Here is a 21,636-nt window from a genome sequence, read left to right as displayed (position 1 = left end):
AGAACAGCCCTCCTGCTCTTTCACAGTGCTGAGCTAGGGGGTGTGACCAGGCCCTGGCAAGACGCTCTGATTAGGTTCAGTGTTTATCACCCCATTAAGAAAACAACAGAGGGACTGCTTCTGCCTTTGTCCCAGCTGCCACAGCATGGACCGCAGCCAGCATGTGGTCTGCTAGTTAATGCTATATCTGTGTAAGGCAGAGCGGACAGCGGAATCCCTGCTTGGAGGAGACCGGGGGGGGGGGGGGGGGGAGCAGAAGCCAGGCAGATGCTTGCAGTCTCTCCCGGAGTTGCAGCCAAGGAGCAGAGGGGAGGGGCTAGCCCAGCCCAGCCCAGATAGTATGATGGATGTTGGGGGAGTCTGATTTAACTTAAACCAGGAAGGGGTCTGGGACAGACATTGCATAAACTGGTTTAACCCAAATCAGTTAAGTCTGATACTACATTTAACCAGGTTCATCTCAAACCGGTTTCAGCCAGTTTCAAATTGGTTTATGTGCACTGAACATCTGTTGTTACAAGTTTAAACCAGTTTCTGATCACTTAAACTGGTTTATGTGTAATGTCTGTCCTCAGCCCAAGAGCTCATGCCTCTCTGAAGAAGTTAATATGTAAGGTGCTACTGTTTCCCACCTTCTACTTAACTTCAGGCTGACACAGCTAACTACTTCTCTCTACTTTTAGGTTAAAATACTCATGAGAACTTCTAAAAAGGGCTAGAAATAATTATCTTTTTAATTTTGCTTGATAAAAGAAGACTACATTTGAAAGTTTAGTTTAGTGTTAAATAGAGTTTTATTATAACTTCAGTAGCCATATTACCAAAACAGTAAACGCCTAAGAAGAATTTGGAATTCTGAGTTGAAATCCCAAGTTTTGTGGTTAGAATAGAATTTACTGGACTTAGTTATGAGAAATACTTAACTTGTAAGTTCCATTTTAGCTGAATGACATCAGGGTGGTGCTATTTGCCATTTAAAATGAGTAGTAGCCATGTAAGTGTTGTAGCAAATGAAGACTTAGTGGTCAATCATTTGTTTTTTGGTACATATGATCCAGTCAGCCTCTGCCACCATGGGAAATGTCCAGGCAGGTTGCCCGGGAGCCCTTTAAAATCCCTAGCTAGCTGGCAGCTGAAACACAAAAAACACCTCAGGCACTGGCTGCCTGGGGCCCTACGCATGTGGCAATGGCAGGAGGTGATCAGGGGACCCAATCGGCCCGTCACTGGGGGAGGCTCCCAGGGAGCCCTGTCACCCTTGCTGCCTGACAGAAAGAGTGGTGGGGCTGCCTGCAAGCCAGGAACTTTAAAGAGCTGCTGATGCTCAAACACCAGCAGACCAAAGAACCAGGGACTTGACAGTTCTCATAGGCAGTCCAAGACTGGAGAACACCATCAAGCTCCAGCTGATTGTCATCCCTTTAAAGATCCTGGTGGTAGAAAGCCAGAGCCTGGCAGCATTACCTGGGCTCCAGCTAATTTCTGCCCAAACATTTTAAGGGCCCCAGGCCAGCCATTGCTTGTGGTGTTCTTTGGTCTTCAGCTGCTAGCCAGCTGGGGACTTTAAAGGACTCTCAGGCAACCTTAGACAGGAGAATGCAGCCAGAGTGGTGGTATGAGGTACTGATCAGCTGATGCCATGGCTGCAACAGCTGATGGGGAAAACCTGTCAATGGGCACCTATACATGAGTGCAGAGGCTGCTCCAATGCACTAGAAATCCAGAGCGTCAGAACAGACTCAATCGAGTCTGCTGGAGTGTGGCAATTACTGCACTCCAGCAATCTACTGGATCTTATGCATCAGTGTCCCCATGCTTAAAAATAACAGTGGGGGCATCTGAACTAGAGCTCATCAAACAAGCTTTAGTTCAAGCACCCTGCTGTCATTTTTAAACACGGGGACACTGATAGACGGGACAGAGTGGCACTTTAATGAGAAAGTCTCTTGGAGCCACTCTAATTAAAGCACCACCCCTCCCACCCCTGGAGCACAAGCAAAAGTGCTGAATGAGCCTGTCTGCTCACTTAAGGTGCCCCGGGGCCAGAGAGGAACTAAGTGGCAAACCCCTTTCTGGAGAACATACCTTTGTGGTGACTTTGTTGCACTCCAGCCAGGGAGTAGTTCATGTGTGACCACCCAGAGTGCTCCATTTTATAATGTTATAACATTTCCTACAAGTACCACTTCTGAACTATTGATATGCTTTGTTATGGTACTGAACCCGGTTGCCATTTTTCATCTCTACTCTTTTAGCACACCAGCCACCACTAAGATAAGCCTCTAGTCTTCTAAAAATGTTGTTTCCACTATTGCATGCAAAGCCTTGGTGAATCCAGATAAGGCAGAGGATATTCAGAGCTTTCACCTTCCAATATTATTATTTTAATTTCTCTCACAGTTGAACCATAAACCCTGATATCTCTATAATAAACAATGCTGACTTCGTTCAGTCAGAACTTTCTAGTAGTTTTCCTGTTCTGTTCCAGTTAGTGTTTTCAGTCCTTAAACTTTTCTCCCCACAACCATATAGACCAGGGTTGTCAACTCAAGAATGCCAGTAGAAAAAACAATCTGCAAACTTTTTACTGACAACCAAACTTTTTTACTGATTTAAGATTTTACCACCATGTTTTATATAACATAAGTATAACCCATCTGCCAGGCACTGGATGGCAGCAACAAGGGTCTGGTTCAAATTTAGGGGTTTAACACCAAACATAGTAAAAAAAGTTTGGTTGTCAGTAAAAAGTTACCAGATAATCAGAAAAAAAATTCCTGGGTTGGCAACCCTTCTTGACTGCAGCAATGGTTTTACACCATAATGCTTCTACTTCAACAGTCATGTGCTCACCCCGATGCCCTGATATATCCGACCATACACCGGGCTGCCTTGCCCCAACCCACCTCTAGCCTTATCCCCACCAGTCCACTCCCCATCCTGGAACAGACTGCTGCCTCTCCCCACTCCCAGCTTAGCAGCTGTCCCAGCCACATTGCCCCCATCCCTGTACCTTTGATATATGCAGCTACTAGAAGCAAGGGAAGGCCAAAGGGACAACAGTAGCAGCATGTGGATGGAGAGGAGTCTACAAATTAGGGTCTAACTAACAAAAGCTCCCTGCAGAGTACTGCACTTTTGCTTAGACACCAGGTTCTGCACCATCTATCCACTGAGTTCACACTTCCCTAGTTTTTTGTTTTTATTGTCTTTATGTGTGTGTGTGTGTGTGTGTGTGTGTGTGTGTGTGTGTGTGTGTGTGTGTGCGTGCGCACGAGCGAGAGAGAGAGACAGAGACACAGAGAGAGATTTTCCTGAATTTCAGTCTGGTTTCTTCATTTAAGATTGCTAACATTTCTGATGCACTTTCTTCATGAGGGCACTGATGCAGCTGATCTTTTTTATTATATGGATCCAACCTGCCAATCCTGACTCCCTTGAATTCACAAGGATAAGATTTATCAGCTCAGACTACCTGGGTATCTTTTAAACCAGGGGGGGTCAAACATACAGCCCATAGAGCCCCATCATCTGGCCCCTCATGCAGTCCTTAGGTATTTAGTAGACCCACAACTGTGTGCACCAGACTGGCCCCACATGCAGGACCTAGGACATGATCCACACATTGCGCACACCTCAGCCAATCCATAACATGTACTACATGCATGGGGCCAATCCACTACCCTCCTCACATGCTACACCCTCCTCGCCTGCAGCGTCTGCTCTGGCTGGTATGGGACTGTATGGCATGTGGCACTCACTCTGACTGGCTCAAGGTAGGCACCATGTGTAGTGAGAGTCCTGGACTGACTGGAGCAGTCATTGCATCAGACATAATCCCAGACAATCCAGAGCAAGCACCACATCCACTGGATCTTGTATGTGGGGGTGGGAGAGTTCCTGGGGCTGATCTGACCAATATGGCCATTTCTGTACCATTCTTTGGGCCCATGGACCAATCCTGCACCACTCATCCAGCCTATGGGGCGACATGAATTTGATACCCTTATTTTAAAACTAATAAACTTGCTTATTGTAAACCCCTGCACTTGCTTATTGTAATTTACTGTCTTACAGAATTAATGACGGTGATGAGTATTTTAAACAGGAATTCAAAGGTTAAGAAGTGAACTAAAATTGAAATGGGAAAGGGGATTAAGGCAGGGATTATGAGGGTTCTTTTAGGTATGTGAAGAAGCTTGGCAGAAGTGAGGACAGTATCAAAGAATTTGAGACTAAATAATCTGCCAGTATTTTTGGCAATGGTATGTTAGATTATTTCACCAGCAAACTACAGTGCTTGAAAATAAAAAAAGCAAAAAAAAAAGTCCATTTTCCCAGGTTGAAGAAAGTGTCAAATAAAGACCAGTGCTGAGGTATTTTAGGACAGTTTCAAACTGCTGAGACTCTTAAAAACTTGCCATTTGCCTTACATAGCTAACTAACTTTGTTTCCATATTTGTATTTTCAGTAAATTTCTGTGTATCAGTATCCCTGAGAGTACATAAAAGGAAATGGTTAAACTACAAATATTTGTTGCATGAATATCTATTAAGCTAATGGAAAACTGGAAGGTTTTTAAAGGTGACCACTCTGCATTGTGCTGTTAAAAGCATATTCCATGTCATGAACAGCTTACAGTATTACCAGAAGCAGATAAGTAAAAACAGGTCAGGAAAAAAAAAATGGAGATGAACAAAGGCCTGGAGATTTTCAGATACAAATTTAGTCACGTTCATTATTTGCTAGTCCTTATAGAAATTATCAGATTTCTAAGCTTTGAAATATAAGATGCAGTTCAATTTATAATAGTGTCTTCTGCTACTGCTAATCTTTCTTACTCTTTATAAGAGACTTTACTGGCTAATCAATTTTTAATCTATTTTAAGGCAAATTCTTTGCTTGAATACATTATTCTCCTTTTTAGTTTTTCATATTTTTGGCACTTCCTGCCCATTTCTTTAACTTCATTCTGTGGTTATAGTTTCCTTCTGTAACATACTTTGAAGGGTGTTTTCTTTCTTGTAGAATGGATGCGTCTACACATGCCTCTTTTAAGTGGGCGTAGCCTAAAATTGACATTTAAAGGTGCATTCAGGGCACGTGTCTACAGGTGCATGCCCGTAATGCACTTCAAAAATGGCAATTTATGGTGACATGAGCCTAAATTTGATACCCGTATAAAGCAGGTATTAAATTTAGGCGTGAACAGCTAAGTTGCATTGCCGCACATGTAGATGAACTAATGCATATTAACGTGGCGTGCTTCAATGGACATACATTGTGTTAACGTGCATTAACATGTCTTCAAGTGTGCTAATGCATCTTAGCTATTCACGTCTAAATTTAATCTACCTTAATGCGCATTAGCACGTCCATGTGTAGATGTGCACCTAAATCGCCGTAATGTGCCTTAAGCAAAGGCACATTAAGTTTAGGTGTGCATAAATACATGTATAGACATGCCCAATGTGTATGCAGTATCTTACTTATCCATATTAAGGCTTTGCTCCGTTTCAGGTAACAAGGATAATGATAAAATATAAAATAAACATTTTCCTTCATTATGTTATAGTCTGTGCAGTAGGCTATCCTTTTTAGGATCCTTCACTAGTCCCCTCACTTTAACTTTTTCTATGACAGATCTGTGCTCCACATCCTTGTGGGATAAGATACAACAATACAACCCGTTTCTGCTTGGGTCTCCAGGTTCCCCTGGGAACCAGCTGTTACTTGACAGACTTTATGGATAGGGGTGCACCAATAAAAATTGAAGAGCAGCTTCCAGCTGGTAAGTCTGGGCGAGGAGGGGTATGGAAGGAGGGGGTATTGAGGCCCCTACGGGGAGGAAGGGAGTAGGGCTAGGGCAGGGGCAAGCATTGCCCAGCCAGGGCGGGGCAGGGCATGGGACAGAACCATGGGTGGTTCATCCAGGGGGCAAAGGGGTGCAGGACTGTTTCCACCACTGTATGCACCCCTGAGGGAGGCATGCAAGCATGTGCCCCCCGGATCTGTGAGAGGGCAGGCTGCCCACTGCAGCCTCTAGCAGGGGGGGCTGGGCCAAGGCTGTGCTTGGGGCAGGTTACGGCAATGCTGGTAGGGGAGGTTACGGGAGGGCTACAGCCACCTCAAAATTCACCACCACTCTGTAACCCCCTTCCCAGCACCACCATGGCCCACCCCACCCCACCCCGCTCCAAGTGTAGCCCTGGCTCAGCCCCCACCCACCGGAAAGAAGCCAGCGCAGACTCCGGCCCTGAGCCTGCCCTGACCCCGTGTACAGATCCAAGGGGGAAATGCCCCCCATGCCTCCCCCAGGAGTGCATGCAGCAGCCAGGAGCTGACCCTCACCACCCTGCAGGATGAGCCACCTGTGGCTCTGTCCTACACCCCTAGCTGGGTAGTGCCTGCTCCTGCCCCATCCCTACTCCCTCCCTCACCCCTTCCCCCCCACAAGTGTATCGGCAGGAGGCTGCATTCTTGCCCATGAGCATGCTACATCTCTATGCATGCACGCAGCATTTATCAATGACATTATTGGCCACATCTGCCAAAAAAAGCCAACAGCCAATAATGTCAATTTTCCTTTTATTGGTGCCGATAGAATATGGACCTATATATTGGTACACCTCTACTTATGGGCAAGAATTTTTCTTCAGGAGCCTGTGGATAATAATAATATGTAGTGACAGAGAAACAGCTCTTCAGAACAAAGTATAGGCAATCCCCGCTTAACACTGTTTTGCTTAACACTATTTTTCTATAACACTCATTTTACCTGATTTCACTTAGCGCTCAGTGAGTTTCGTTATAATACTCATGGTCGCCATATTGGGTCATTAAAAACAATTGTGATTGCCATACTTTCGGTTTTGCTTAACACTTCTTTCATTTAATGCTTGGTTTTTCAGGAACCAATTAAGACCCTTAAGCAGGGGTTGCCTGTATCATTTACTCTGCCAAAGGCTCACAGCACTGGAGAAATGGATTTAAAACCACAAAGAGACCTACATGTCTAATACAAATTCTGCTAAACCCTTATGTCAACCTGCCCCAGGCCTGCTGTCTCTCTGGCCTCTAGCAGATGTTAATTTAATGGCAAGGTATGATCTGATCTGATTCATGATAGGAACACATGCCCTACCCTGCCCAACTGGTTCGGGGTGGATGAGAACCTGATAGTGTTTAACACTGAAAAATACAAGGTTCTCCACCTTGGGAAGAAAAACCTGCAGCATCCTTATAGGTTTGGCAGTGCTACGCTGGCTAGCACTACAGATGAAAGGGACTTGGGGGTCATGATCAACCACAAGATGAACATGAGCCTTCAGTGTGATGCTGAGGCTAGTAAAGCGAGCAAAACGCTGGCTTGCATGCATGGATGCTTCTCAAGCAAATCCCGGGACATCATTCTCTCATTGTACTTGGCCTTGGTGAGGCCGCAGCTGGAGTACTGCATCCAGTTTTGGGCTCCATGATTCAAAAAGGAAGTGGAGAAGCTTGAGAGAGTCCAGAGAAGAGCCACATGCATGATCAGAGGTCAGAAGAACAGACCTTACAATGACAGGCTGAGAGCTATGGGACTCTTCAGATCTGATGGCCACCTATAAATTTATCAGGGGTGATCACCCGGATCTGGGGGAACGTTTGTTCACCCGAGCCCCCCAAGGGATGACAAGGTCAAATGGTTATAAACTCCTGCAAGACTGTTTCAGGCTGGACATTTAGAAGAATTTCTTTACTGTCTGAGCCCCCAGGGTCTGGAACAGCCTGCCATCACAGGTGGTTCAAGCACCTTCTCCTGAACACCTTCAAGAGAAAATTGAATGTTTATCTTGCTGGGATCCTGTGACCCCAGCTGACTTCCTGCCCCTCGGGCAGGGGGCTGGACTCTATGATCTTCCAAGGTCCCTTCCAGCCCTAATGTATATGAAATCTATGAAACTGACCTTAAACAGACCTAACATGGCCAACTGACCTTTCAACTTGCCAGTACATTTGGAGCTGTGCATGGTATAGTGAGTGGCACTGGTCTGAAACTGCTAGGCAGGGGGAGCAAGTTCATGTGATGCATCTGGCAGCCCCAGCTTTGATCTTAACCAGCTGGGGGACCTAATCAATTCCCCCTTGCCTGGCACTTGCACTCCAACCATCCCTAATTTTTAGACCGGGAAGCCTGTAATCTCCAACAGAGATAGGGCTACATCCCTCTCCATGCCAACAACCATCTGATTGTCAGAATAAGTAAGTGCTGTGCCACATATTTAATTTAAGGTGCCATATGAACCAGACACATCAGTGGCTGGCAACCTTTACAAACTGTGGGCTGGAACAACTTGGAATCAATTTGACATGGGCTGGTGGGTTTCAGCAACAGGGAGCTTTGCCTGCACCTGCATAGAGGCCAAGCAGCTGGGAGCTGAACATGTTTTGCCACTGTTTCTCTTCACTGCCTCTGGCCACCAGCTGGAAGTTGAGTCCACACCACAGCCTGGGGAAGCAAGGTAGGTGGCAGGAGGGATGCAAAGAGAAGTGGTGGCAGGTGTATGAAGCCAGAATGATTTCTACAGTTAAAAATTAAGGTCTGATAACCACCTTTTCCAACTCAGTTCAGACAACAAGGCGTAGAACTGAAAGGTGAATTCAGAACAATTTCTATTGTTAGAGCCACAGAAAAATAGAAAATTAGAGTTGGAAGGGACGTTTAGAGATCATGTAATCTAACCACCTGCTCAAACAGGGGGTTGGACTTGCTTAAAACAAAGTACTCTGAGGGAGGAAGAACTTGGTAGTAGCAACAGATAAAATATGTATATCTTTCTCACACTGCTTAACAAAAAAAAAAAAATCAAGCAAATTTCTGCAATAATCAAAATGAGATATTATCAAAGATACTGTTTGGGGAAACTCCTTAATTCTCTTCAACGATAGAAACATGGCAACATTTCACATAGAAATCTTGTGGCCTTAAGAAATACTTTTGAAATGGAACAATGGAATGAATTATATGTTAATAATGCAACAGTGACTTGATGATATATGTTTGAAAATGGATGAACATGTGAACAGCTTTTCTTGAGGAAAATGTATCTTATACATTTATAGTGACAGGTTCTATAAATGTCTGTCCAGATAATTTTGACTTTAAGCCAAAAAGAGCAAGTAACTTAGTTAGACTTCCTCTTAAACTCATCTGAAACTCCTAATGTCTATCAGGTACCCCAAGTCACTTGGAAAAAGAAAATAAAAAATACATAGTCCTCATTTTCCCACATTATAGCATCAGTGTTGACAAGCCTATAGTCTAGAAACATTCTAATGAACCATTTTAGGACTTAGTGCTAGTATTCAAAAACAGATTAGAGGATGTCAATGCCAACTGCTATTTCAAAATTCTGACTACAGCTCACATTTAATTCCATTCATTTCACTTCAGAATACCTGGATGCAGTACGTGTATAAAGCATCCCAATGCAAACTGGAAATAAGGTTATGGATCCAACTGATTCTTACAAAATATCTGAAATTAAGACAAAGATGATAGAAATATTTTGTTTCGCTTCAAGGATTGACAGCATATGGCCTTTGAGCTGAGTCCAGACCATGGAACCAGGGAGTTTTGGTGACATGTTGGAGGTATTCTGGCAGTGAGTGACTTTGCCTTTGATGGGGCTATGCAGTGAGATGCTGTGCCTGTGCCACAACTGGGGGGCTGCACAGGGAGAAGTGGCAGCAAGGAAAAGCTGTGGTGGCAGCCGGGTCAGAACAACAGCGCATCTTGGACAAAAGTCAGACTGTTCCAGCCTTCAGCTGCAAAAAGTTCTCAACTGTTGATCTTTTTGGTTCCTTTGTATATTTGAACCCGACTAATTTAGGACCCCGTGAAGTGGTTAAGCACATGCATAAAAGGCATGCGGGTAATCCTACTGACTTCAGTGGGCCAATCCAACTGCTTCAAATCAAATATGCAATTGCTTTGTGAATCAGGGTCATCAATAGCACCCTTAGCAATCAAGAGATGCGAAACTGCTCACAGAACAATATTCATATCTTTATTCATATGAAGTGCCAAAACCTCCATTTTGCCTAGGTTATACATTTTTTGTGTGTGAGCCACTATAACTCCAATGTACTTTTATTAATTAAACCTATACAGAGAGCTGTAAGGCTGGCTGCTACTTCAAAGGCATAATAAGCCAGTGCAAGAGGAAAGATCCTGCATTAAATGAAAAAGAAAATCACAAGACCTTGGTCCATGGGATAAAACAGTTTAACATTCCACTGTCTGCAATGAATATTATAATATAAATTCTAATATTATAAACTTAAATATTTGACATCCATCATTAGCTTTTTAGGATAGTTTACCTTATCTTTGATTTTGTCAGCTCTGGTATCCAAAAGCTGGTTTTTGTTTTGATCCTGGTGGCATTTGTGACTTCCCCCTCCTGAGGTTATAGCCTTTGCCTGTCCTGCAGAGCTTGCAGTGGTAGTAGATAATACAGATGTACTGATGCCAGGTACAGATGTTGTACTGTTTCCATTTACTGATCCATTCACACCTTAAAAAGAGACAAAATGGCATTAACAGAATAGCATGCATCAAACACTGGTTTCTTTCATGAAATTTGGACAGATTAGCCTCCACTGGGTGTACTAGTACCCCTTCATTAGGTATGTGAGTCATAAAAGGTAAAAACATTTAGCATTCTGTATGTATTTCTGCCCAACGAGCAATTTGAGTTTTATGTTGTTTAAGTAAAATATGCTCAGCATGTATAAGGAGAAGGATTACTTGAGTTATCTGCAGCCTCCATCGGAAATCTAGAACTGTATATTTTCAATAAACAAATTTGGAGCTTAATCAAAATAGATAAAAAATAATATGTTTCAAAATAAAGGGACAAATTGTACACACACACGACAGCTTCCCTAGGATACTTTTGTATTTGAAAGGTATATAGAAAGGCATATGCGGACAGACTCTGAAGAAAATTGTGTCCAGGCCAAGAAGCTGCTTGGACTAGAGAGATGTACAATTGAAAAAAATAGAGTTGTAGGAAACCCAACTGGAATATTTAGATCAGGGGTGGGCAAAATAAGGCCCTGCCAATTGATCCTATCCAGCCCATTGGCTGCTGCTGTGAGCCTGAGGAGGGAGGGTTGCGCCCTGCACCATTCCACTCTGGGGCAGCCCAGGACCAGGCCACGCAGTGCACAGACAGCTCAGCTCCCACCCACCCTTACCCGGCTTCCTGTTGGCACTGTGGCTGCGTAGTCCTGGCACCGAAGTTGGGCCTGCAATGGATGGGGCATGATGCAGCATGCTGAGTAGCCAACCCACCTGCCCATCCACTAAGATGAGCCACTGTCACCGCAGCGCCACTGGGTGAGTCTGTGCTGGCCGCAGGAGTGGGGGCGGGGAAGTGGAGGGGAAAGGAGGGCAGCTACCCCCAACTTTCCCGGTCCAGCGCAGCAGCAGCAGTGTATTGTGGAGAGCGAGCAAGCAAGCAGGACAGCTACTCAGTATGCTGCATTGTGCTCCATCCCATGCAGGCCTGGCTGCCAGTGGCCATGGTGCCAGGACTATGCAGAGCATCTCCCTACCCCTCCCAGCCCTCAACAGCTCACCAAAACTCATTAAGAGGCCCTCCAGCCCAAATAATTGCCCACCCCAATCTGGGTTGTGGTTTATCATGAATTAGAGTTTTCTCAAGAAAGTATCGTTAAAACAAGCAAAGTTTTTTATTCCAAAGCAAACAGACTCAAGGGCATTGGAGAATTTGAAAAACGTTCCTGAAAGTATCCCACCTACCAAGATCTCAGCATGAAACTCTGTCAGTACAGAAACTGTATTTGCATACTATCTATATAGGATGTGTAAAGGCACTGGATAAACTATGGTTGCAAATTTTGCGAATTCTTAAACACAATTTAAGAAACTTGAAAGCCGATTCTAACCATTGTAACTTCACCTGTTTGAAAAAGCCAGCACTCAGTCATGTAAGCTTCTACAATGCATCTTACTAGGCCTCAAATTCTGAACTCAGCACCCACTTCAAATAGCTGGGCTTAAGAATAGGTGCTGGATGTGGTGAACATTAAGAAACAGGAAAATTGCCTCCATCAGAATAAAGAACTTTCTGACAAACATTCACCCTCACCCATTGGGAGCTGGCGAGGACAAATTACACAACAATGGGACCCCCTTCCTTCTCCTACATGCTACTGCTCAGGATATATGCACACCTTACAGAGTCCCTGACATGAAGCCTCACTGGAGAGTGGTCGCTCCTTAAGGAGGTGGATCCTAAAAGCACAAGGGAAGTCCATTCTGGCCCATAGGAAAGGTAGCAAAAGGACTGAGAGACCCCCTTGGCTCAACAGAGAACTCATGGACCTCCTGAATCTGAAAAGAGAAGCTTAAGTGATAGAAATCGGGAACTACCACTAAGGAGGATTATGCAGCACTGGCCTGCACCTGTAGGGAGTGGACCAGAAAAGCCAAGGCTGAAACCAAACTCAAACTGGCTATGAGAATCAAGGACAATAAAAAGTCCTTCTTCAAATACATGGAAGTCAGAAAAAAACCAAGGGCAACATCAGACCCCTGCTGAACCAAATGGGGCAGCTGACAACTGACACCCAGGAAAAAGCTAATCTCAATGATTATTTTGTGTCAGTTTTCCACCAGCCCACAGAGATCACCCTGCCTGACAGGACGAAGGACTACCAGGTTAAGGGCGATCACATGCCTATAATTGGTGAAGAGCTTGTGAGGAAACAGCTTGAGAGGCTGGACATCCACAAATTAGCTGGCTCAGATGAAATGCACCCAAGAGTGCTAAAAGAGTTGACTGACATCATACACGACCAATGGAAAGGATATTTGAGAACTCATGGAACTCGGGAGAGGTTTCTGAAGATTCAAAGAAGGCCAATATGGTGCCTGTCTTCAAGAAAGGAAGGAAGATCCAGGGAGCTACAGGCCAATCAGTTTGACCTCAATCCCTAGAAAGATTTTGGAAAAAGTCATCATAGAAAACAGGCTAATGGAAGGCAACATACTGAGAGATAGCCAACATGGATTTGTTGCAGGTAGGTCTTGCCTGACCTTCTATGACCAGGAGATGCATCACTTGGACAAAGGAAAAGAGGTTAATGACATATATTTAGATTTCAGAAAAGCCTTTGACTTGGTCTCCCATGATATCCTCATGGTAAAATTGGGGAACTGCAGTTTGATGCAGATGCCTCAACATCTTACAGTTTGATGGGTGGGGATCTGGCTCTGTGGTCAGACCCAGAGAGTGATAGTCGACGGAACAGAGTCAACATGGCTCAGTACTCGGACCAGTACTCTTTAATATATTCATAAATTATCTGGATTCGGGTGTCAGAAGTAAACTGGCTAAGTTTACGGACAACACCAAATTATGAGGAAGTGTGATCATGCCAGAGGATAGGCTGGCAATTCAGGCTGACCTGGACAGGCTTGCAAGGTGGGCGGATCAAAACCTGATGACATTCAACAGAGAGAAATGCAAGCTGCTCCACATCGGGGAAAGAACCTACATCATACCTATAGGCTCGCCAGTGCTACAATCACTAGCACCACAAAAGTCATGATCCCCAAAAGAGACTTGGGGGTCATGCCTGACCACAAAATGAACATAAGCCACCAATGCAATGCCGCAGCTGGCAAAGCAAATAAAACTCTGGCTTGCATCTACTGATGCATCTCAAGTGAGACCCAAGAAGTCATCCTCCCACTTTACTCAGCCTTGGTGAGCCCACTGCTAGAGTACTGCATCCAATTCTGGGCTCCACAATTTAGGAAGGATGTGGAGAAGCTTGAGAGAGTCTAGAGGAAAGCCACACGCATGATCAGCAGTCAAGAGAGCAGGTGTTATGAGGAAAGGCTGAGAGGCATGAGACTCTTCAGCCTAGAGAAGTGAAGGCTCAAGGGTGATTTGGTGGCAGCCTATAAGTATATAAGAGGTGTGCATCAGGAACTGGGAGAACATCTGTTCACCAGGGCACCCCAAAGGAAGACAAGGTCTAACAGTCACAAACTGTTAGAAGACTGTTTTAGACGGGACATAAGGAAAAACTTCTTTACCGTCCAAGTCTCCAAAGTCTGGAAGAGACGCCCTGCTAGAAGTGGTGCAAGCACCTACTCTGGATATCTTTAAGAAATGCTTGGCTGCTTATCTTACTGGGGTGACCTGACCCCAGCTGACTTCCTGCCCCTTGGGCAACAGGCTGGACCCAATGATCTCACAAGGTCCTTTCCAGCCTTAATGTCCATGAAATCTGTTAAACTTCCTCTTTTAAGTGGAACAATATTCATTAGAGAGAAGCCTAGTTGTGAACTTATGTATCTGCCTCTTGACATTTTTTTCTTAATCTGTCGCACATTGTCCTAGACATATAAACAAAGGAAAACAAGAAGTCAGAAATATATTTCCTAGAAATGGTATTCAGTTATTGAAAGCCCACACATAGGTATCCGATGTTGTCATAATAAAATCATAATGATTTTAGACAAGGCAAGGCTGAGGATGGATTGAAAGTAAAACTCAGACACACTCACAGAAACAGATGGCGTAAGCTCAACCTGGTTTTATTCATCCTACCGCTTCAGCTATTACCTTTTTCTATGCTGCTTCGACTATTTTTTCCTGTAGTTCTTGAATGGAATGAAGTGGAATCGTGATTCTGAGTGGGAGGAGCAAACAGTGGTGGTATTCCCAGCAGTGGTGGAAAAAAGGCTGCCCCTGTACGGGTGTGCACATCTGTTGTTCGCCACCATTCTGTACCTCAAAGAAGAAGAAAAAAGAAAAAAAAAACCTTAAACATTAGGTACCTCGAATCTTTCTCTCTCTTTTTTTTTAATTGTGCCCCAATCAACCCTCGATTTATAATTTACAGTTAATTTACCAAGTTCTGGTTTTTGGCAATGAGGAGAGAGGAATTACCATGAAAGCCTCAGTCATTTAGGAGAAGTCTCATTGACCTTTTAGGAGACTTGTGGTCCCAAATCTTAAGTATTTTTTGACATTACACTATCATTTGTTTTGATGCTGAAAATATACACTTGGAAAAAAATCCAGAATACTAAGAATGTTGCATCAACACTGCTAATTTTTAGAACAGGGTCCATTCACGCAGGCCACTTCATAATTACTGTGGAGTAATTTACCTCAAATCTTACTCCACAGCAAATTTAGCTCCCACCCCAGTCTGCCTCATACAATGAAGTTTCAGAAGGGATCCTCACAGAACCATCGCTTAGCTGTTTTCTACACAGGGGAAATTATGCCACAACAGAAATGGGGTTTTTAGGTCTCTTTAGGCCACTTGTGCTCTTTTATGCAAAGTAGAGTACAGAGCAGCTAATGTATCACCCAGAAAATATAAAAATAAACAGATAATGTAACCAAGTGGGATATCAGCTTTTGTCTTGAGTCATAAAAACTCTTCAGACAGGCAAATCAAATATACAGCTTTGTGACATGGCTCCTTTATTATTAAGTTGAAGAGCATCTTAACATTTATATAGCACCTTTCATCTTCCCAAGATGCTGTAAACAACATACAAATGGTATCATTAACATGCAGTTCTACCTAATCTACAGGTTAGCAGTCAGGCAGACAGCCTGGCAAGCATATTAAGAATAGCCAGACAAGGGCATGTGGATTGACCAGAGAACCCCTTTGCTATACCAGGACCTTACTTTGAATGAAGAGAAGACCTCTTCAAAACATTCTTTAAAATAAATGTATCTATTTTGCACCAAATACACTAAGTCAAGACTGACCTTTTTAAAATTGTTTCTAAGGGTATGTACAGATGTTACACTTTGATCCACCTAAATAGGGTTAGGTCGATCTAAGTGCTGATCTGTACATAAGCTTATAGAGGTTAGATCAACCAAAAAAATAGCCAGCCTGATCTAAATTAGTTTACCTGAGGAGGTGAACTAAGATCAAGAACAGGTTAGCTTGATCTACCAAATGCCTGCTCATGTTGGGTGCGCAGCCCCAGGGCTAGGAAAGCCCAACCACTTGCCCCAACCCCAGGGATGTTCTTTTGCTATTCCCCACCCCCCAACCTAACAAGGATATTTTTAGGTCCCTGACCCTCTTGCCCCAGGTGGACAATGCCCTCCCCACCCCCACTATTCTGACTTAGACTGGGTTCCCAATGCAGCTCGAAGCACCAAATGCATGCACAGGCCAATCCTGACCTATGATCACACGGCTTAAAGTAAGCTGCACGATTGTAAATCAGATACACTGAACGCCTGCACATACCCTAAGAGACAAATTAAGAAGAGCAAGCTTTCCTTGCTAACCACCAATGGGTTACAACTGGTTAATGTTTTGTCAGAGAAAGACCTTTTATGAATTCTCTAATTTCTAAGGAAAAAAACCAAAAAAATGTGATGCTATACTGTCTACAACAAACCTGGGGCTGGGACAAGATGCAGATATGCCAACATGACAAAAATATAACACGTTTAGATTATATACAACCCAAAGAACCAACATATATGTAGACTGCTCATAAAATAAAGTAACTGTTGAGATGGTGAACTTAACGACTCCCATTGAGACCACATGACAGCAGCTCTTTTGAACAGTTTGACAGACAGTAAAGAAAGACATTAAAAAATATTTTACACAAAATAACAAAAAAATAACAAAAAATCCGTCAATATCACTGATCAGTCCAACTGGAGTATTAAAATTTTGGAGGAAGTTTCCACTGAAATAGTGAAATCTTATTCTATGCAAAACAATTAAAAGTATATAGAAAGCACACAGTAGGAACAAGTAGATGGACTAAAAAAACAAAATGTTTTTTCAGGCCAGCAGTGCTATTCTTTAAAACTCTTGAAAAAAAAAATCACTCCTTTAAGGTTTCATATAGACCAGGGTTGCTCAAGCTGTGGCCCGCAGAGCTGGAAACATGGCAGTGAGGGAAGCAGTGGCCATTCATATGGTCACCTCCCCCTGCTAAATTCCCAAATCACTGCCAGTCACAGCTGGGCCATATCTCCTCCCCAGCATCTGCATGGGGGTTAGGTCACTCCCACTCTCCCTTTGCTGGGCTAGGGCCAGGCAATGTCTCCTTCCCCAGCCCCAAAGACTGGTCTGGGGGCAGGCCATGCCCTTTCCTCTGTGGGGCCAGGCCATACCCCTTCTCCCCATGGAGCTGGGTTGTGGCTAGGCCACACCTCCTCCTCCCATGGGGTCAGTTTGGGGGTGAGCCTTGTGCCTTCCCACCCCCGTGTGGGCCTAGCCATGTTCCCTTTCCCCCATGGGCCAGGGCATCCCCCCTTCCACTCTGAGGCCAGGTTGTGGCTGGGCTGCCCCTCCCTCTCATGTGGCCAGACTGTGCCCACTACGCTAGCCCCAGTGTTAGATTGGGACCATTGAAGGGATCCAGCCCATGCACAGGCAGGGCACTGCCCATTCAGCCCACCAGGGAAAAATGTTGGAGCACCACTGATATATACAATTATGGTTTAAAAAAAACCCAAACAAACACAAATTGCAGTGTTAGGAGATCCAAAGACATATTTTCAAAACGGCAGGAACTCTGAGCAAGTTCCACATGATTCGTTTGGGAATATAAAGAATCTCTTGCTCAGCTGCACAGGAATTCTTCATTTTTAGCAAGAAATGACCCCCACAAATTTCACAGAATATGAGAGATGGAAACTGCACCAATAGTACATTAATTCTGTTGTAATTTACAGATATAATTCTGCAGTAATTTTAGTGATATTAGAGGAAAGGAAAGTGAATATTAGATAATGGAAATGTAAGGATTACACGCACAAATCAAAAGCATTCATGAGAGTGAAAACTAGATTTTGAGCAATGCAAGTGAGATACAGACTGGGTTTTTAACTTGTCATTGTGTCTCTGAATATGAAGCACATACACAAAACAAAGAATAACAAATTCACAGTACAAAATGATGGGAAAAGGATTATTACTGTTAAAATGCCATAGAATATAAAGTTAGAATACATGGAAGAACACACAGAAAATGGGGATTAGGAAACAACAAAAATAACCCAGAAACCAACCATAAAAACTGCCTGTCCAAGATACAAAGATTCAAATTCAAAGATTTAAAATGCCATAAAACAGTGATATGCAGTAGCTAAAGTAAGCTTTAGATATTATCTGACTAGTGAACTGCCTGTCAAGACTGACCGGGGGGAGACACAGAACGCCATGTGCTACCACCCCGCACTGCTGCCGCCTCCTGGGAGCCAGGTGGGGAAGGGGGGAAAGCTTGCACGTTATGACTGCCGCTGCCAGCCACCAGCCCACACAGCCACAGTTCTGCATCTGGCCACGTGCCACGCCCCCCCACGTGCCACACCCCCTGCTCCATGTCCAACCCCCGCCCGGCTGTCTGTGCAGAGCACTCTGATTGGTTGTTTCAGTAAGCATTGTGATTGGCTGCCAAGACAACCAATCAGAGTGCTCCAAGAGCGTTATGGACAGACACACAGACAGACAGACGGACTAAGCTTTTTATGTATATAGAATATTATATTGAATGGGGATATACACAAGCCAAGCCACTGCTTTAGCAAGATAGGAAACAAGATTTTTGGCTAAAAGTTTAAGAAAACCCTTTTACTATATGCAACCTACCTTGCTTTAAATACAAAAAACAAAAAAACCCTACAAATTCAGGGATAAGAGGTTCCTGGTGATAGAAGTATCTCAGAGGTCTCTTTTCCAAGACCATCACAAAAATGTAGGTATTTAATCGTGTAAGGCTCGATCTAAAGGGGTGCTTAAGAGCCGCAACTCCCACTGAAGTAAAATAAATGATTTTCTTAAAATGGGAAGGACAGTGGAATCCCTTGGATGCTCAACATCCCTCAGAACGAGACAAAGTAATCTACTGCACCTACATCCATTAGATACATTTGTTACAACTTCATGAGTCATTCAGCAAAACAGAGAAAATGACTGAATTAGAACATTGTCACAAGATAAGTGAATCTCCTGCTTTGAACAGAATTTTACCCTTCAAGGTTTCACCTCTATATGCATTTCCTTTAAATGCCTTGGCTACCTAGCTATGTGTATAAGACTATTAGCCATCCAGTGACAAAGTCCTACTTCTTTTCTGTCGACATGATATCTAAGATATATTGTCAAACAAAATAAAAGGTTATAGAGAAATAGCTGAAAAATTTACTCTAGGTTATTATTACCAAGAATGCACAAAAAGTCTTATCCAGTTTTTCAAACAGAATCCTATCTTTTATTTACTTATTGATTTCTAACATTTTATAAGTAAATAAATATCAATAAATGAAACAGCATTAGTACAAGGTCAAGCCCCTAGTTCTGGGGAAAAAAACCCTCCCCTTTTGATGACAAAATGTTTGTTGCAATCTATAAAAGAATGAATTTAAAAAAATCCCTGAATTATTAAGTGTAGACTCTTGAAGCATAGACTTTACTGCAATGCTCAATTTATTAAAAGGACAGATTAGCGTTCTCAGAAGTAAGTATTTAAAGGGATATATGGAAAAATACTGGTATCTTACAGTACCCAAAACTGTGCACATAGCCACAAAGCTCTTTCTTGCAACATTCTGCAATTGATGGGATCACTAGATTGTTTTAATGATTTTACAGAATGCCACTAGAAAAGAACCATCTATAACTTGTACCTAATTTATCTAACATTAGGCAACAATGGCAACAACCACCATTATCCATACATAGTGATCATAGTAGCTTTGCCATTTGGGATCCTGCTAACTACCCACAAATTGACAATTTGTAGGGTGAGAAGGTGGTACTCACTCCAACAGTATAAAATTTTCAGAAGTACCAAAACAGTTCAGGCTCCTGAGTCATAATTATGAAAGTAATTTAGACACTTAAATGTCTAAGTTCCCTTGACTTTTAATGAAACTTAGGCTTTAAGTTGCATTTTTTAAAGTTACTTGGGACTCTAGGTCAGTTAGGGGCATTTGAGATTTTTACCACTAGTCCCTGATCAGCAAGTGAAGAAAAAGATTCAATCTTATTATCTATCAATCACAGTTTGAGCTTACAAGGGCAAATTAACCTATTCTTCCCCTCTTGAGCTTGATTAGAAAGAACCTTCACCACAATAAGGTATTGCAAAGAAAGGACAGTTGAAAAACTTCAAAGAAAAGAGAATGGGTTATTACTGCACCTTTTCTCATTATTAAATAAGCACTTTCTACTATAAAAGTATTGATGAACACATCAAATAACAGAAATTAAGACATGCTAGGACAGAAAAAAAACTTAGGCAATAACATCTACTTTTTGGTTATTTGCTAAAGTGTTTCTTTGAGGACCACTGTCAAAGGGCTGAGTAACCCAGGCAGTCTGCAATTATGCTCTCCTTTTCTCATTTTAGGAACATGCTCAACTTTATCCAGTCACAGAGCTTAAAGGGTCTTTGCCAAAGGAGAACTAAACCTTTTCTACACTGCTTGATGTAAATTCAAATCACTCTTTGTTTACTTGGATTAGGACAGTTAATTGTTCCTTCTTCAGTTCAATATTCTTTGTAACAGACGTTTACCTGGAAAAGGTGCTAGTTGGGGATGTGCTGCTAAGGCTGTGGGTGTACCAAGTGTTCCCAAGCCACCAAACTCTGAATGCCCTGAGCTGGCTGTATGTAGACCAAAGACTGGGTGGCTGACCATTGGGAAGGCACTCGACACTGTGGACAGGTTACACGGTTGATCCCCAGCTGTTCTGAATAAATGTCCTGAGGGGAAAAAACAACACTTGAAATTGTACTATCAAAACAGATGCTAATCATGTGAAGCCCAACCCTCATGATTACAGAAAAGTTATAAAAAATGATTTCATATTTGTAGAACTGTTGTGCAGTTTTATATTTATTTCCAATCAATTTTTTCTCTATAACATTTCCTTTTCGTTCTTATAAAACACAGATATTATCTGGAAACATCAGCAATTGTAATAAAATATTTTAAATAAGGATGGAAATTAACAATACATATATCATTTTCGGTTTTCTAAACCGTGGAAAATAATATAGTGAAGTAGAATCAGAGGCAGGTTACAGGCCCTACTGGACAAGAACTATTTAACAGTAGATTTGTCTGTACTGTTTAGAGGTATGTTCTCTTGTACTTAGTCAGGCAAAACTTTAAATTTTCCTTTAGTAGGAGGACCTGCAAATCAGGCTTCTGGCAAATTAATCATGAGTCAGAAAAAAAGTTTTGGGTGTTTAAAGTTACTAAAACACAAAAAGGTCAAAGATTCCACAATGTTACTAAACTTTTGAAGACCTAAAATAAGTTATTTGGAAAATGAGCTTCAGAGAATTTTTAATTTAAAATATTCCCTTTCATAAGTCTAATTATATCATATCAACTCGCTTTCTGACTGGAACACTCATAAAGATGAAGTAACTAAAAAGGCATAATTTCTCTTTAAAAAATCACATTAGTTTGCCCTTATTGTATTGTGTTCAGTTAGGTGTTTCATAATCCTTTCTATTGGTTCAGATAATTTAACTAGCACTGACACAATGGTTCTGTGATACCTAGAATCATTCTTAAAACTTTC

At 42.7% G+C, this 21,636-nt stretch overlaps 1 protein-coding gene across 20 annotated transcripts in view; it reads right to left on the bottom strand.

Moving 5' to 3' along the window:
- The window catches only part of BAZ2B (bromodomain adjacent to zinc finger domain 2B), a 288,601-nt gene that overhangs the window by 105,551 nt on the left and 161,414 nt on the right, over positions 1-21,636 (bottom strand). For 14 of the 20 annotated variants that reach the window (XM_019480273.2, XM_014599410.3, XM_019480279.2 and 11 more), the window contains 3 exons: positions 20,618-20,806; positions 14,655-14,822; positions 10,369-10,562 (listed from right to left, as the gene is read on the bottom strand). In XM_019480273.2, the coding sequence (XP_019335818.1) occupies positions 10,369-10,562; positions 14,655-14,822; positions 20,618-20,806 (551 nt within the window). The remainder of the gene's footprint in view (positions 1-10,368; positions 10,563-14,654; positions 14,823-20,617; positions 20,807-21,636) is intronic. The other 6 variants (XM_019480275.2, XM_019480289.2, XM_059727354.1 and 3 more) reach the window with 3 other exon arrangements.

Source organism: Alligator mississippiensis, chromosome 4 (assembly GCF_030867095.1).
Source record: "Alligator mississippiensis isolate rAllMis1 chromosome 4, rAllMis1, whole genome shotgun sequence".
NCBI classification, from domain to species: Eukaryota; Metazoa; Chordata; order Crocodylia; family Alligatoridae; genus Alligator; species Alligator mississippiensis.
This window is presented reverse-complemented; position numbering and strand designations above follow the sequence as displayed.